The sequence below is a fragment of the Salmo salar genome, chromosome ssa22, assembly GCF_905237065.1.
Source record: "Salmo salar chromosome ssa22, Ssal_v3.1, whole genome shotgun sequence".
In the NCBI taxonomy this organism is placed as follows: domain Eukaryota; kingdom Metazoa; phylum Chordata; class Actinopteri; order Salmoniformes; family Salmonidae; genus Salmo; species Salmo salar.
In genome coordinates, this window is record NC_059463.1 from 23,222,124 (window position 1) to 23,240,923 (window position 18,800).

The window sequence follows — 18,800 nt, forward strand, 5'->3', positions numbered from 1 at the left end:
AGGTTAATTCCTCTTATGATTGGCTTTTATATTCATGCCTTCTAAACTACAGCTCTAAATAAAGGGGGTGTTTTCCACGCCTCTGTTGTGCTTCAGTGCTGCTAATGTGTCCAGCATTCAGTAGTAGAGGGAAGTGGGCAGAGAAAGGCTGCCAGGCTAGCAAGCGTAGGATGCAGGGTGTGCGGTGTGACAGTGACAGAAGGTGTCAGGAAGGGCACATATGGAAGGTGCCAGTGTGGGTCAGGCGACCAGACAGACAGGAGGCCTCTGTAGACACCTGGAGCACAGCCCAGCCCTGACAGAGTGGCACAGCTCTACACACTGGGGCTCCAGCCAGCACAGTACGCACAGACTGTGGCTACTACTTAGGACCAACTAGTGGAAGGAGAGAGAGCAGAGATTGTGTGATTTTTATTTGCATATGGCGTTAGGTATGCAGACTGCAGAGCTAGCTGACTGTAGGGTTAGATGACTTTAGCTAGATAAACTACGCATTCAATATGCATTTAATTACTTCCTGCCCTAAGAGAATTAGAGCATAGATTGGCACTTTATTAAGCCTTTTCCCCCTCCACATTCATAAATCAATACTTTGTACAATGCTACATATTTTATTCAGACAAAATGAAAATTGTATGAATAACCTATTGATTATGTTTTGGCAAGACAAAAATATAAAAACAAAGGTCATGCAGTAGGTTTTATCATATACTGTGTCTGGAGTTTAACTAAATTGTGAACATTTTTGAAAGAAGTTGGCAATAGAGATTGCATGAGTTCCAAGCAGGGTTAAAAAGTCTGGCCCTTTTGGCCCAGTGGAGTGTAAGGGGTTGTATAATGTGAGGATGGAACTAATTGTTGTAGGCCACAATAGCTCTGATTGATGCTGAAATGTGTAAATAAATTGCGCTAATGCAGTCATTTATTCACTGTTGTTATTGCCCACAGTGTGCTTGTGGAGATGGTGAGTAAAGCATAAGTCATGAATAATTTAACATCTTTGCTTGGAATTTGTTAATATAAAAGGTCAGAATAACTGACTCTAAAAGAGATTGTGCACAACCTGATTTTCTGGTTGAAGAGCTTTCACATTTTCACTGCTGGTTAAACGAAACATATATAAGTAATGTGTCTTGTGAGTGAAAGGGGACATTTCTATTTTAAAATGAAGAAAACCACAGTTGGGTGTAAATATCAATTAATGCAAAGACCAAATGATATATCTGTAATACAAATTACAATGCTTTGGCAAACACCCTTCTTCATGTTATTGTGTATATTTTTTCAGTCGTATTTCTGTTTTTACATTTACAGTGCCATCAGAGAGTATTCTTACCCCTTGACCTATTTCACATTTTGTTGTGTTCCAGCCTGAATTCTAACTTGATTAAATAAAATGAAATGTCACCCATCTACACACAACACCCCTTAATGAAAATGTGAAAACATGTTTTAGAAATTGTTGAATTTTCTTTGAAAATAAAATACATAAATATCTCATTTACACCCCATTACACCCCATTTACACCCCTGAGTCAATCATTTGTAGAAAAAACTTTCTGGGTAAGTCTCTAAGACTGAGTTTCCCAGACTCAGTCCTCGGGACTGTGCACATTTTGGTTTCTGCCCTAGCACTACACAGCTGATTCAAATAATCAACTAATCATCAGGCTTTGATAATTTGAATCAGCTGTGTAGTGTTAGGGCAAAAACCAAAACGTGCACCCCTTGGGGTCCCGAGGACCGAGTTTTGGAAACACAGCTCTAAGAGCTTTCCACACATGGATTGTGCAACATTTACCAATTATTCTTTCAACATTCTTCAAGCTCTGTCAAATTGGTTGTTGATAATTGCTAGACAAGAATTTTCACGGTTGCCATAGATTTTTTTCAAGAAGATTTCAATCAAAACTGTAATTCGGCCACTCGGGAACATTAACTTTCCTCTTGGTATGCAACTCCAGTGTAGATTTGACCTTGTGTTTTAAGTTATTGTCCTGCTGAAAGGTGAATTCATCTCCCAGTGTCTTGTTCGAAAGCGAACTGAACTAGGTTTTCCTCTAGATTTTGCCTGTGCTTAGCTCCATTACACTTATTTTTATCCTGAAAAACTGTCCAGTCCTTAATGATTACAAGCATACTGTACCCATAACATGATGCAGCCACCACTATGCTTGAAAATATGAAGAGTGGTACTCAGTAATGTGTTGTACTGGATTTGCCTCAAACATAACACTTTGTATTCAGGACAAAAAGTTAGTTGCTTTGCGACATTTTTTGCAATATTACTTTAGTGCCTTGTTGCAAACAGGATGCATGTTTTGGAGTAGTTGTATTCTGTTCAGGCTTCCTTCTTTTCACTCTGTCAATTAGGATACTATTGTGGAGTAACTACAATGTTGTTGATCCATTCTATGTTTTCTCCTATAGGAGCCATTAATTAAGCACATTTTTACTCCTGAACTGATTTAGGCTTGCCATAACAAAGGGGTTGAATACTTATTGACTCAAGACATTTCAGCTTTTCATTTTTAATTAATTAGAAAAAAAAATTAAAACATCATTCCACTTTGACATTATGGTGTTTTGTGTGTAGGCCAGTGACAAAAACTCTAAATGTAATACATTTTAAATTCATGCTGTAACACAACAAAATGTCGAAAAAGTTAAGGAATGTGAATACTTTCTGAAGACATTGTAAGAACAAAGTGGGAGACAGGAAAAAGGGGACTGTATTATCTTTACCTCTCCTCCCTCCTCCATCCCTCTCCACCTCTGGTCTCTAATTAATCTCCTGCTTGTTGAAATATCGGAGGGAAAGATGCTCTCTGAAATATTTATGTGTTATGTTTCTGTCTGGTCTTTTTGTTCTGCTTTGATTACATTTGGAATTGCTTTCTCTTCTATTTCTGGAGCCATTTAACAGGAATGAGTGTTTTTATGTGCCGGAACGGATGAGGATTTAAGTGTCTGCTCTAAGCAAATTTACAGCAGAGAGATGGTACTGTATGTGGGTACATACTGACTCTCTCACACACACACACACACACACACACACACACACACACACACACACACACACACACACACACACACACACACACACACACACACACACACACACACACACACACACACACACACACACACACACACACACACACACACACACACATACATACACACACTTCACAGACACAGACATACACACAAAGAGGCGCATGTCTGTGTCGACTCTGACACACCACTATAAAAAATGTTGAAGCAATTATCTATTTTGTTTACAGAAGCGTGATGACTACCTAGAAAAGTGTAGAAAATCCAATATTGACATAATGATTCACACTGGAACAAAACAAAGTCACTATTGTTTAATTTAAACTTTAACCTTTATAATACTTTTTCTTGGAATCTGAGGGACCACTTTCTTTACCTCAACAACCTTGGTGTCCTTTCAAATATTGTCTTCCCTTTCAGTGTGACATAGGTGAGGTCAAAAGCATGAATCTCTAAGATCATGCGTTACATGCACATGTCTTTCCCATGATTCACTCTGAGGATTTAAGTAAATTGAGTTCAAGCTGAGATCATCTATTTTAATTCCTGGCCATTGTGTGTCATATAGTAAATCCTTATCTGTAAATGCAGATAAGAAATGTATAAGTGGGTAACAAAAGTTAATGCATGTGCAGTGTAACTACAGCAAATGTTCTGTATCCAGTCTTTCAATCTCCGGTACACAGTAGATTATCCAGGACAATGGTTTTGTATTATAGCATCCGCTCAGGCTCTTCTGAAGGCCTACACCCTTTTAAGGTCAAAAGTGTCTTATCCACTTGACAAAATAAACTCAAACTCATAGAACTGATTCTTGTACAATAAAAGTAATAGTAGAACCCTTTTGCGGTCCTTCTGATTTAGTGACCCCTGCTCACTCAGCTGTCTCCTGAAGAAGCCGGTTCAGAAGCCAGATACAGAATATCTGAATGCAAATAAACTAACTGTGGCTAGGCTAGAGCCTGTGAGTCAGAGCTTTGATGCCCATACATGTAGCGTACTGCTAAAACTATTGCCCAGACTGAATAAACAATCAGGCCCAAGCCCAGCAGAGAAAATATATTGTATTTGCTACCAGTGGCTGCCAAGTGACTGCAAAGAGAGTTCCCACCTTGCCCCTTAACACTGTCCCCTCACTCCTCTCCCAGTCTCTGCTTTAGGTCTTGGGTGAGCAGAACTACTTGGTGGCGTACTGTGCTTAGATTAGATCTAACCTCCCTGTAAGCATCTGAAACTTCTTAAGCCCCTGGAGTGCCTATTTTAAAATTAGATTTTTGTGTACGAGTGCATTAAGGCCCCAATCTTTTCCAGCGCAGATGGTTTAAAGCTTGATGAACTGAAATCTTGCTTGTGTAGCTTTACTGCATTGGAAACTCTTTGGAGACGTAAAAACCCACAATTCATTGCAGATGGGGAACAGGGCCGGCTGCCAGCGTGCTAAAAGTATATGCAAATACAGGCCTCCCCCTTTAAGAGCTCTCGAAGCATGCCTCGTAAACGGAGAGCAGTCGGAGGGAGAGAGAGTGCAGGCAGCACCAGCAGCCTGTTTAGGAGGCTGCCTGACTGCATGGTGGAGGCGCAGCTGGCTGGCCCATTGGGAGAGACGGTGCCGTGGAGGAAACAGAGTTTTACTGTGAAAGGGGACAGGGATTTACGAGGGCTGATCTGTTCTCGCTACCCCCCAAATCATAGCATTTCTCCCTGCACTAGAACCTCAAATCAAATCATAGCCACATGGTCATTGACCATGCTGCATATTGGCAAGTCAGATATTCAAAGAGAAGTCCTAAATCCAAGTCACTTTCCCAGATTCAACAACCAAGATAGAAGGTTGACTGTTGTGTCTCTCCAACCTTGTTTTTTTTAGCAGACTTTGGCATTTCACTAGATTTTCATTGTAATAGTGCATGGTTTTAAAGATGGGAAGGGGAACAAAGGGAGAAAGGGGAAATTACTTGAAGTGGCATTGTCTCTCCCAACCACAAACTGCAACTGTGATTACTATAATGACTGTGCCTCCCACCCCTCGGAGCATGGCTCTGTAATGGCTGCTGCTTCTCTGTCTCTGTGGTGGCAGAAGCTCCAGCTGGCCAACGTGGTCCTGCACCCAGACCCAGGCCCTGTCCAGGCCCAAGCAGGGTGAGATGTGATGGGCAGCGGGGCCCTCTCCTGTGCCTCTCCCATCCTGCATGCCTATCAGCCATCAAAGGCCAGCCTGGTCTCAGTCCACCAGCTCGTTTAATGAAGATGCCCATCAAGCTCAGAAGGGAACAGAATCAATAGGCTGAGCTGAAAGGGGACCAGCATTCTTGGCGGAAGACAGGGAGGAGGTGGAGGGAGGGAGGGACACATGCAGTGGAGGGAGGAAGGTAAAGCCCACCAAATGAGTGTAGCAGACTAGAAGAGTATAGAACAAAGAGTAGACTGGGTAGAGGATGTACATGGGATCGATCAGTGGCCTGAGGAAATTGATTCTCTGTGTTTGCAAAAGCATGCCCCATTACATTGGCATGGATTGAATAACTCTGTAAAGCCCATCTTTGATTAATTATGGAAGTTACTACAGTAGGTGTTCAAACACAACAGTAAAACTTCTATTGGGATGTTGCACAAAATAGAGCCTTTTATATTTTGTTACTGGGCCCCAGCCGGAGCGTCATGCTAGAATAGAGCCTGAAGCCTCAAAGTCTTTTATCAGATCCAAGGGCTTTACAGGAACTCACTACACTTTCACATTAAACAGCACTGACAATACTACATACAGTAATACACTACCTTTAGTATTTAGTATTTTATTAGGATCCCCATTAGCTGTTGCTGAAGCTACTCTCCCTGGGGTCCACACAAAACATAGAACGTGACATAATACAGAACATGAATAGACTAGAACAGCTTAAGGACTGAACTACACACATTTAAAATAAGAACAATAAAGCCAAAAATGGTTCATACTGAAAGTTACCCTCATTACTGACAGTTTTATTTTATTTATTTATTTAACCTTTATTTAACTAGGCAAGTCAGTTAAGAACAAATTCATATTTTCAATGACGGCCTAGGAACAGTGGGTTAACTACCTTCAGGGGCAGAATGACTTATTTTTACCTTGTCAGCTCGGGGATTCAATCTTGCAACCTTTCGGTTACTAGTCCAAAGCTCTAACCACTAGGCTACCTGCCGCCCCAGTTACCCTCATTACTGACAGTTACCCACACATCAGTACACATCCATGTGCCTAAGAGTTATTTAGGTCAGATAGGGGAGAGGTGTTGTTTTATTCGTTGGTTTTTTTTAAAGCTAATTTTGCTGTTTGTCATTTGAGATGGCAGAGAGTTCCATGTGATCATGGCTCTATTGTGTGTTGCCTTGAATTCATTCTGGATTTGTGGACTGTGCCCTGGTGGCATGTATGGTGGGGTAAGTATGTCTGTCAGACCAGACAGACACAAATACAATGCTTCTAGTATGTCTCTCCTCTACTTTGAACCAAAAGAGACTGACATGCATACGGTTGACATAAGTCCTCTGTGTACATTGAAGGGCAAGACGTGCTGCACTGTTCTGGGCCAGCTGCAGGTTTTCTAGGTCCTTCTTGACAGCACTTGACAATATCACCAGGCAAGTCAGTATTTACGTAGATACAACTGAAGCCTGCAGGACTTGTTTGGTCAACTGTGGTGTTAACAGTGCTGAGAATCTCTTTATCACCGATAGACTTCTCCCCATCTTTACAACAATTTCATCAATATGCCTTGACTTTGACAATTTACAGTCTTAAGGTGACATCAAGAAGTTTAGTCCCCTCAACTTGCTTAACCGTCACGTCATTCATTACCAGATTGAGAGGTCTAGAACTGAGATCATAGGGAAATATTTGTACCAAATACAGTGCTTTTAGTTTTAGATGGGTACAGGACTAGTTTATTACTAGCCACCCATTCCAAAACAGACTGCAACTCTTTGTTTAGGGTTGCAGTGATTTCACTAGATGTGGTTGAGTCATCAGCCTACATGGACACAGGCTTTGATGCTTTTAATGCTGTTGGTAGATCATCAGTAAAAATAGAGAATAGTAAAGGGCCAAGACCGCTAGCTGCCTTCCGGAATACTACACTTTATATGTTTTACATTGGAGAAGCTTCCATTAATGAAACCCTCTGCGTTCTATTGGATAGATAGCTCAGCTCTCAACCAATGATATGACAGAGGATGGAAAGCCATAACACATACATTTTTCCAATGACATGTTATGGTCAGTACTATCAAAGGCTGCACTGAAGTCTAAAAATACAGCTCCCAAAATCTTCTTATTATCAATTTCTTTCAGCCAATCATCAGTCATTTGTGTCAGTGCAGTAGGCCTACATGTTGAGTGCCCTTTCCTATAAACATGATAGTAGTCTGTTGTTAATTTGTCCAAACAAAAAAACACTATATATACAAATGTATGAAATGGGTTTCCATGACCATGCGCAATATCAAGCGTCGGCTGGAGTGGTGTAAAGCTCGCCGACATTGGACTCGGGAGCTGTGGAAACGCGTTCTCTGAAGTGATGAATCACGCTTTACCATCTGGCAGTCCGACGGACGATTCTGGGTTTGGCGGATGCCAGGAGAACGCTACCTGCTCAAATGCATAGTGCAAACTGTAAAGTTTGGTGGAGGAGGAGTAATGGTCTGGGGCTGTTTTTCATGGTTCAGGCTAAGCCCCTTAGTTCCAGTAAAGGGACATCTTAACGCTATAGCATTCAATGACATTCTAGATGATTCTGTGCAACAGTTTGGGGAGGCCCTTTTCAGCATGACAATGCCCCCATACACAAAGCGATGTCCATACAGAAATGGTTTGTCGAGATCGGTGTGCAAGAACCCGACTGGCCTGCACAGAGCCCTGACCTCCACCCCAATCAAACACCTTTGGGATGAATTGGAACACCGACTGCGAGCCAAGCTTAGGTTTTTTCCAGTCCTCTTGGTGTGCTCCAGCTCAATCTCCCTGTGATCCATCATCAGCTTTTCAGTTATCATTTTCCTCAATTTCTCCTCAGAATCAGTCCAGGTCTCATGTGGAGACACTGGGATTCCATCCAGAACAATGTTAATTCACCTTGATTGTCCTTCTAGATAATCTTGTTTCCCTATAATTGTTAACATAGATTTATAGACAGTGCTGATGTCGTTTCTCTTGGTCGTACAGTTAATGTCCATCTTGCTGCAGTCCTGCTTCATCACTTCAAGCTCTCCCTGGGTTAGAAATGCAACCATTTGCACTTTTCTGGTCAGATCATCCATTCTTGTGTTTGTTGTATCCACCAATATTTAGACAAAGCTCTTGAAGCTATTCTCCTGCTATTGAAACAGCTCCTTGTAGAATTTTTTGTTGTTGGTCAAATCAAATCAAAGTTTATTTGTCACGTGCGCCGAAAACAAGAAGTGTAGACCTTACAGTGAAATGCTTACTTACAGGCTCTAACCAACAGTGCAAAAAATGTATTAGGTGAACAATAGGTAAGTAAAGAAATAAAAACAACAGTAAAAAGACAGTGAAAAATAACAGTAGCGAGGCTATATACAGTAGCGAGGCTATAACAGTAGCGAGGCTACATACAGGCACCGGTTAGTCGGGCTGATTGAGCTAGTATGTACATGTAGATATGGTTAAAGTGACTATGCATATATGATAAACAGAGAGTAGCAGTAGCGTAAAAGAGGGCTTGGCGGGTGGTTCTCTAGCACATCTTTCACCTGTGCTAGAGAAACACTGTCCTCTGCGTCGACATTAGTCGACGCATGGTGACAGCGTCGACTGATGTTCTTAGATATACCACGCAGTTCCAGCCAGGTCGCAGCGAAACAGCAACAGGCAGCAGGGAATATAACCACACACCTGGGACACTTCCCAGCCACAAGGGCTAACAGCATCGCTGGATGTATTCAAGCTATTCTTGGAATACCCTGCTAGCTTGATAGCTACCTGCTAGTCTAGTAGCTAGCTACACCAAACAACTTCAGAGTTTTTGGTCTGGACAGACGGTAGCGTTCACTGCAACTGAGGCTAACCGCATCGCGGGATACAAAAAAAGTATATTAACCAAACTTTGCGAGGAAACACTGTCAAAACTTTACAAAAACAACAAACCGAGCTCTCTCGTTCCGCATGCGTCGCCTTAGGTCTCTCATGTAAACCCTCTCTTCTATACCCTCCACAACCCTCCCATCTACAGAAAACACAGTATTGTTGGTTTACCTTCCAAAATGTTGGGATGTTATTCAGAAACTCTGGGCCTGGATGTAGTTGAGATAAAATAATGCAAACGTTATCTGTTCCTGATGAGTTTGTTCACAGACTCACGCTCCCTCTGAACCCTCTTTTGTGCTGGATGATCGTTCTAGTGTGTCAGCTCACAAGGCTTGCCAGGAAAAAGTTAAACACCTAGAATTCTAGATAAATAGTCCTCATCGCTGTACCGTTTCAAGTAGCAATTATTTGGAATGCTCCACCATGACTATTTTACTATATATTTTACTAGCTGGTGATTATCACCCTCCTCATGGCAGAAACTCTGCTGTTAGCCCTCTCTGTGCTTTGGCGTATCAAGTGGAAAATTATACCATTATTGCAGTACAGTCGACACGCCACACACATTTTCCCCGTATCACCAGTAACAATATGTCTTGCGTCTTCTTTAGTCTCTGTTGTCCTGTTTAGTTCTTCCTCAATAGTTGTGTTTGGTGAGATACAGATATTTCCTCTGTCATGCTGCAGTCCGGAAGACGTCCTTCCAGTGGAGGAAATCACAGTGTCCTTCTTGGACAGCTTTTAAGTTAGCATGTGTCCATCCTCTGTACATGAAGACGTACTCTGCCTTTGTCTGTTTGCCCTGCCTGGGATTAGGTTGCCAGAGATGGCTACACTGCTTGTCTACTGGAAATGCTATGGACAAAAAAGCAAGTGGCATGCAGTCCTGAATATATGTACATCTGTAATATTCCTGAGTTCCCGGTATTGTGATTATTTGTCTTATTAAGCTGTCTTGTGACTGCAAACAAAGTCAATGGACAGTGAGATTGAAGAGATGCCTGTTGGTATTCCAGTCTCCTCTGGGTCTCTCTGAAGAGGATGATGTATGCTCATGGCAGAATCGCAGGCTATCTTTGTGCAAGTGCTGCAGGAGATGAAACTGCAGGCTGACAATTAATTATCTGTACACGCTTTATGTTTAAGGCTGATGGCATATGGGGACATCCCTGTTTAGACAGTATCTCATGATTAGTGTCCTTGTATGGAGGCTTCTGTTGGGGTCAGAGGGCATGTGAAGCAAGGCTGACACACTGGTGAGAATGAATAGGCCATAAAATGCCCTCTCCATCATCATGTCTTACAGCACACTGGTCACTGGGATCTGTTATGGGCTTTACACTACAGTACTGAACATGTGCATTTTAATCAAAACCCCATCTGAAATGCGCTTTTATGGCGTGGTGGATAGCATCAGCAATTAGCAGCATTTTGTTACATGAACTACAACAAAATAAATGAACACTGAGATTTATATATGAGATATTAACTACACACACTCCCCTAGATTCCGAGATAATGGCAGGTGGGGCCGAGTGAGGGAGGATGGGAGGGTTTTCCAGTCAGGGGATTTTCCATGGAGAGCGCGTGCTGCTGGGGCGGCCTCTGTCTTTATGGCTGGAGCTCTGGGGAGCCACTGTGTTGCTGGCTGAAGGCCGTGTGTGCAGCTGAGGCCCAGGACCCATAAATCCTGCCCTCCCAGCCCCAGACAGCACTTTAACCTTCTGCATTATCTTCACTGTGACCCACGGCACCCTGCACTAATGTTAATGGCTGTATGAGGGAGCGTGGATAGAATGCCCCCTGACCCTTTAGCCTTACCAAAAAGAAAGTTGTAAGTTTTGTCCTTTGGTTTTGTTAGAATAAAGGCAGCCAACAACCCTACCCACTCAACAGTCCTTTACGGCTCAACTACTGCTGAAAGGATCTGGCTTATTCCTACACAGTGATTACCACATATTATGTGATTAAAATAAATGCTATAATTCTCTATATCTTTCCACCATGACCATGACTCTTGTCCTTGCACTTTCAAACCGTTTACTAGTGTGTATTAAGTTGTCATCCACAAGAAATATGCGTAAACATAGACTGCAATTACACAAATAGAAGGTTGAAAAAAACTAAATGACGATTGTGTATGGCATACTTGTGGTTCTGGTGATTTTCTCTGGTTTTATGTGCCTTACAAAATGGGCTTGCTCCGCAATTTGTCTTGCTAGGAGGATGCGGCCAGGGGAATGATTGCTAGCCAGCCAGATGGACAGACACTGCGCTCACACCCTGACAGTGTGGGAAGCACGGATTAATCATGGAAATAGTACTGAGTCAGTGCTGGAAAGTCCCCTCAAATAATGTATGTTGTGACCTGTCTACATGCAGTGCATGTCTGGTCACGATGAGACCAACTATCAACATATCACTATTACTATGGCGTTACATAGTTCAGTGAAGTAGGCATCTGTTTGATATCTGTTTGATGAGATTTTAGGATTCAGATCTATGATTCTGAACTAATTATATGATTCAGATCTATGATTCTGAACTAATTATATGATTCAGATCAATGATTCTGAACTAATTATATGATTCAGCTCTATGATTCTGAACTAATTATATGATTCAGATCTATGATTCTGAACTAATTATATGATTCAGATCTATGATTCAGAGCTAATCGTTGTGACTGAATGTTGTGATGCTACATTTTTTTTGTTATGCACTTTCCTTCTTTCCCTCTGTGTCTGTATATCTCTCCCGTTCTATCTATTACTCTCTCTGCAGCTCCGTCGACAGTGTCCATCATGCACCAGATCAGTCGTACCGTGGACAGCATCACTCTGTCCTGGTCTCAACCAGCCCAGCCCAATGGAGTCATTCTGGACTATGAACTGCAGTACTACGAGAAGGTAGGTACCCACTGCACACTGCCCATTAACAATCAGCCTGCTCTATCTCAGCTCCATGTACACAGACACACATGAAGATATAATTGAGTCTGCCCGTCCTTCAGCTCAGCAGGGCCAAGTAAGGTATCCACTGACTGCAAAACGAGCCCTCATTTTTTTATCAAATTGAAATTCAGAACATCTTTGCCTGTTGGTGTACAGTGTGTTCACTGAGGCAGGCAGACATAGCTTCTGAATCCCGCGTACAACTTCTGCTTGATCCCTTTCAATTATAATCACGGTCAGTCAATGGGAAAGGAAACCGCTCTCAGCCCTCCAGAGAGATTTGCGGTTGAAACAATGGAGCGTTGACTGCCATAAAAATAGTATTCAACAGACAGCATACTTCCTCACAATAAATTTGACAGACAGGAGTCTGTCTGTCAAGGCGGTCGGTCGGTCACAAATACTACCACACGCAAACACATGCTCACACACTTAGATACAAGCAGACCAGAACACACACACACACACAACGTTCATTGAGGACTCCTCTGTGACTGCGCACCATGCTGCTCCACTTTTTAGTCTAATTATTTTCTCAGACACTGCTGAGGAGAGCTGTCAAAACAATTGTTCCGGCCCCTGCCGTGGCTTAGAACTCACAACTGTAATCATGCTGCTGAGTGATTGGTCTAAGGCAGCAGCCGGCACAGTTTTAGTCTCCTCTTCCAGACAGACCTGTCAGCTTTGTGGAGAGAATGAACCGGTGTGGCAACGAAAAGTTGCACTGATCATCAGAACTCACAGCTCAAACAAACTAATTCTAGCTGACCTGAAACTGCCATCCTTTCTGCCTCCGGCTGTTGCTTTTCATTCTCTGTTCGTTCTGCTTGATCAAATAGATACATCAGTGTTAGAAACATTTGAGTCTCTATCTTAGTTACTTTGCTCATCAGCCTATTTTTCTAAGGCACTAAATTATTGCATGCTTATGGTAATTATTCTGTGGATGGCACTGATTTGTATTCCTCCCTCTTTCTTTCCTACTCTCTCAGGACCAGACAGAGTACAACTCAACCATCATAAAGAGCCAGACCAACACAGTGGTCATCCGCGGTCTCAAACCAGGCGCAATCTATGTGTTCCTGGTTCGCGCCCGGACCGTGGCTGGATTTGGCCGCTACAGCGGCAAGCTCTACTTCCAAACCATGACTGAGGGTGAGGGTGCAGCTAACATTCCCTCAGCTCAGATAGAGCATAGAGAGATGCAGAGTTATCACATCCCATGCATGGCCCATCAACCCAACCTGGACCATTACAACATAGACCTAATGACCCAACAGACACAAGGATGTTGATGGGGAAATGGTCTGAGATGCATTCTACAAGACAACTCTCCAACAATGTGTACACCCATTGTTTTATTTATGTGGATTTCATTCATTATCTTCTCAGCAGAACTCACAGGGAAGTTATTTTCTGCCATTGAATAAGATGGGTAATGCATGAATGTAGATATTTTTGTAGTTGACTGTACTTGATTAAGCGTGGCCTAACCATACATCAGGTTAGTGTCTAATCTGTATAGAAGGACAGTGCTTGGCAGATTAGCTTCTCCCCTGGCTCCTAAGCAGCTCATCTGATGTTAGCACAGCGACCTGGGTGTTCTCTAAACATCTCATTACCTGCAGTGCCGAGGGCCATCATTAGCCTGATCTCTCCTTTGCTCTCTTCTCCTCCACGGCAAGCAGCCAGCACGCTGCCAGACAAAAGAGAACCCAGCATTACAGTTTGATGCATACAGTACCACCCTGTGACACAACCCATGACACAGCACTCCCCAGTCTCCACCCCAGACAGAGCAGTCAGGACATGAGGTGGTGTTGTGAGATTATGTGCCTACTGCCATGCTGTATTCCCTGTGTTTGGCAACGCTCTGGAGGGAAGGGAGCTGGGTCTCTCCCAAACACGCTCTCTCAGTTCCAGACGAGCGGGCGGCCATATCGATGGCATTTGAGCCCGCTCAGTGGGCTTCGGAGAGAGGTCTTGTGCTGCCAACCAAGATGCCCATTGGTCTCTCCAACCGTCTGTCTGTCTGTCTGTCTGTCACCCACTGTTTGCTCCATATGCATTTGCTCAGATACCGGCCCATATGTTTCAGTGTGTGATGGTGTGTTTGTGTGTGTTTGTCTAATCACAGAGGAGTACAACACCAGCATTCAGGAGAAGCTGCCTCTTATCATCGGCTCTGCAGCTGCAGGTCTGGTCTTCCTCATCGCAGTGGTTGTCATCGTCATCGTCTGCAACCGGTGAGTCATTCATGCATCAGTCCAGCCAACCAATGCCGCATATCACAAAACAGTCAAACAAGCCAGCCAGATTAGACACGTTCGCTTTAGTGTTTTTTGTTTCTCCCCGACTTCGTTAGTGTACTTTAATGGGTGCTGTAGCTTGTTAAGGTGGGGTTTATAGTTTATAGGCTGGTTGTGTTTAGTGATCATTAGCTAGCTGTGGAGCGGGTAGGCCTGGTGCATAGACCACACCCCCTCTCTGGGCCAGCGCTATAGCTCTTTGTCTTTCTCCCAGGAGGCGTGGCTTTGAGAGAGCAGACTCGGAGTACACAGACAAGCTGCAGCACTACACCAGCGGCCACAGTGAGTAATCCAGCCCTCGCTCTCACTCTGTGACTGTTTGCACCTCCCCCACACTCTTGCTAACACACACACACACCTGTCTCCATGGCTACCGGCTCACAAAGTCATCTCCATGGCTAACGTTCAACCCTCTGCTGCCTCACACACCTGTCTCCATGGCTACCACCTGGCACTCTAGTGTCCTTGGCTACCTCCCAACCTTGTGCTTCTTCTCACCTCTCCATTGGTAATCTTGTCTCTTGTTTTCTTCAACCGTCTTCATGCTAGGATTTATCCCAACATAGCTTGTGTACAAGTGTGTGTTGGCTGTATGGTCTCATTTCATAGTCAACTAATTCCATTGTTGTAGAAATAGCATTTAGTCTTCTCATAGCTTGTTAAAGTCCATTAACATGCTAATACCACGCACAACTTTTGCCATTGCTGAACAATTCTAAGGAGATTGTGAAGAAATGGCCTTTATTCATTATTTTGTTTTCCATGTTGGCCCAGAGTTCCATGAAACAGAAATTAATCTTCAAGTTGGAGCTCAGGAGCCGCAATTTAAACTAGTTTGGCTCTCTCTGGGAGCTTATGGCTTATCATTTTTCCCTCCGTCGGTTAGCTAAAAAAGAAAGGGTCTGATATATTTCCTCGCTGAGCTTATTTCAGTTTGATTTATTTATATATTTTTCTATTTAGCTCTTCCGCTTTCCAGGCTTATCAATATAGACAGCTTTCCCATGTGTAATCAATAAAATCAGATTGCAGTAAATGCTGTATTTACAGAACTTGTTTCTTCCAGGGTGTAATTCCGTGGGGATTATTGCCAGAGAGGCTGAGGGCATTTCACAGCTAATAATACCGTTCCACTCCCCTGTGTGTGTCTTCATCCCCACACTGATGGTCACAGTTTTTCTGGCTGTCCTCCCCAGTGTCAGGTGGTCTCTGCCATGCTCTGGTGGGTGGTCTTTGGATCGCTCTAAAGTTTGGGAAGAGATAGGAGGGTTCTGACTGGGGACTTTCAAGGGGCTCTCCATCTGTTCCTGAACACTTCTTCAGTTCAGTCTGCTATGCAGGTTTCATGACTGTACTAAAAAACCTCAGGCCAGATGTGGAAGTAAGAGCAAGAATAATCGGATTTGAAACCTGGGACACTTAAGTCACTGAACACTTAAAGTCCACCTTAAGCTAATTTACCTGGCATCAGAGGTTAAGAAAGCCAATTTATTTTCTGGAGCATAGAGAAATACTGGTATAGTGACTGGCTGCCTCTCCTGGGTGTTAATGGTCTGCTATGACACTATGGCGCTTATTCATACATTAACCTGCCTTATCACTGCCAATAACTTACTGGGAATACCATGTCATTGCCCATTGATTATTATAGTCCTGATACCCCCAGCCAAACCTACCGTTCCTACCTTGCGCTAACACTAACCTCTCTGACTCTCTCATAATAACATACTGCATTGGCTACTCACACTCTGAATGTTAAATACAGACACGGTTGCAGAGTTTGTGTGTGTGTATGTCAGAATACAAAATTATATCGGCTTCTTCTTTTTCCAAGTGACTCCAGGAATGAAGATATATATCGATCCGTTTACATATGAGGACCCCAACGAGGCTGTGAGGGAGTTTGCTAAGGAGATTGACATCTCCTTTGTAAAGATTGAGCAAGTCATTGGCGCAGGTAAAGAGAAAGGCCAGTAATTTTTTACAACTAAATATTTTGAATGTTGTCTGTATTCCAATGAATTAGGGACTACATTTTGGCTCATAATGTGAATGTTTGTAACCTCTGTCAGACATCTCCTGTCATTAACTGTCTCTCTGTTATGTCTTGTAGGAGAGTTCGGGGAGGTCTGCAGTGGGAACCTGAGGCTCCCAGGCAAGAGGGAGATGTTTGTGGCCATCAAGACGCTGAAGTCGGGCTACACAGAGAAGCAGAGACGGGACTTCCTGTCTGAAGCGTCCATCATGGGTCAGTTTGACCACCCGAATGTGATCCACCTGGAGGGTGTGGTCACCAAGAGCGCCCCCGTCATGATCATCACTGAGTTCATGGAGAACGGATCGCTGGACTCCTTCCTCAGAGTGAGTTACACACTGTTTGTCTTTGTCCCACTGAGTCAAATATTAACACTAATGGCTATGCAGATAGACAGGTAGACAAAGACATGCAGACACATGGATGCACGCACACACACACACACACACACACACACACACACACACACACACACACACACACACACACACACACACACACACACACACACACACACACACACACACACACACACACACTCGCACACGCACTCCCACACGAACACACATTGGGAAATGACTGATAAATACACATCCTAATGCTAACCCATCTAGATTCAAGTGAACATTAACATGCAGAACATTTATCATGTGGAACTCCTCTTTACTTAGCATAGTGTCCATCAGTGAGCCTTAGAGCGTGTCCTTAGAGTGAGCATTTTCTACCCAATCAAGCTGCAGTATTAATGTTCTCTGAGTGTCTGTCTGGTCCAATTATTGATTTATATTATGCTGCCTCTAGCGCTGGCTGTTATACAGTATTTCCCCTTGATCCCCATGTTTGACTACAGTAAAATGGAGTCTAAGTACAGTAGCTCACCAGCTGCTGGTGAGTGAGGCTAGCATTTCAGTGAAGTTAGTCATGCTCTCATTTTGTATTTATCATACTAACCCACATTCAGTCCTCCTGTTTGAGTCACAGAAAAGGAAAAGGACCTATAAACTTGTAGGGCTTTCTACGTATGTCGCAAAATGCCTCTGTTAACATGTTATTCAGCATCTTAACATTTAGTCAAACATATTTTATGAAATACAGAACTCATAGGACGCATATCTCAGAAAATGCATTCCAGATAGCTAACCTCACCTTGGGAGGGTTTCAAGTTATTAGCGAGAGTTAAGAAGCAAACATGTCAGCTCTCAAAGAATGAAGTTGGCTTGTAGATGAGAGGCTGCTGTCAGCTGTCAGCCAATCCTGTGGCGTCTGTCTGTAGCATGTCAGCTGAATGGGAGCATGTTTTTCCTGATATGACTGGGTGCCCAAAAGCTTTCATCTCTTATTGGACTCATCGGGGGTTTGAAGTAAGGAGTAAAAAACTGAGTGGAAAAGAGATAGTGATTTATGGAAATCTTCACAAATATAAAGGATTTTTCCCCCCATTAGTTTTACTTCACTTTAAATCAATTGTGAGTGAAAACAGCATAATTATAAAATATGGAAAAACATATCTATTAAACAAAAGCCAACTATTATATATATATATATACTACTATATAAACTACTATATAAATCACTATGTTCATGTTTAGATATGTCTGATGTTGCTACTAGCCAGTCTATGTGGGTAACGCCCCCCCCCCCCACCCCCACCACCCCTGTTATAGCCCTAGTTTCGTCACTCCTCATCCCATTGTCATTGTTTGCCTCTGTATGGATCATACTGAGTAAGGCTTTCACGCCTCAGGGCAAGAGAGCAAACTGACGAGTATCAGCTCTGAGCTATTAGAGAATATAATAAAGTCGAGATGTAAACTCTTCCTCTGTGGATCAAAATACATATCAAAATCCTCCATTAAAAAGGAGGCAGCCATCCTCCTGTCAGCAGACTGCTGCTCTGTCTACTGCTGGAGGTGCAAAACATGAACTTTATTAGCATTCTGCTTCAGACCTCCGAGACACTGTATGCCAACTCACTCTTGAATTTGACAGGGTTGTGTGTCCCTGTCTCTGTGTGGCAAGCATATTTGACAGCACATTTTATTCCAAACAACAGAGCACCACTGTGGCACGTCACTGCATGACAACGTTTGCTGACAGCGTCAGCGCTTTAGAACGTGGCGCTCTTTGAAGGAGGGCCAGGCAGCATGGGTTTAGTTAAGACGATCACCTACGATAGGATCTGCCAGCTGAAGGATCTGCTCCCCTACAGCTCCTGGTGCAGCTTACGCTGCTGTGATGCATCTCCAAGGTAGAGCTAAAGCGAGAAAATGAGAGGAGCAGATCAATCACATCTAATAGATAGACGGAGACAACAACAAGCAGAGAAAGTAGGAAAGGTTGAGGGCCATGTAATGACTAGAACAAAT

The 18,800-nt window shown here is 43.2% G+C and overlaps 1 protein-coding gene across 9 annotated transcripts in view; it reads left to right on the forward strand.

Moving 5' to 3' along the window:
* Nucleotides 1-18,800, forward strand: part of ephb2b (eph receptor B2b) — a 171,504-nt gene that overhangs the window by 139,941 nt on the left and 12,763 nt on the right. For 4 of the 9 annotated variants that reach the window (XM_045705124.1, XM_014166655.2, XM_014166649.2 and 1 more), the window contains exons 6-11: nt 11,921-12,045; nt 13,083-13,245; nt 14,228-14,336; nt 14,614-14,681; nt 16,234-16,356; nt 16,513-16,760. In XM_045705124.1, coding sequence (XP_045561080.1) covers nt 11,921-12,045; nt 13,083-13,245; nt 14,228-14,336; nt 14,614-14,681; nt 16,234-16,356; nt 16,513-16,760 — 836 coding nt within the window. The remainder of the gene's footprint in view (nt 1-11,920; nt 12,046-13,082; nt 13,246-14,227; nt 14,337-14,613; nt 14,682-16,233; nt 16,357-16,512; nt 16,761-18,800) is intronic. The other 5 variants (XM_045705126.1, XM_045705123.1, XM_014166654.2 and 2 more) reach the window with 3 other exon arrangements.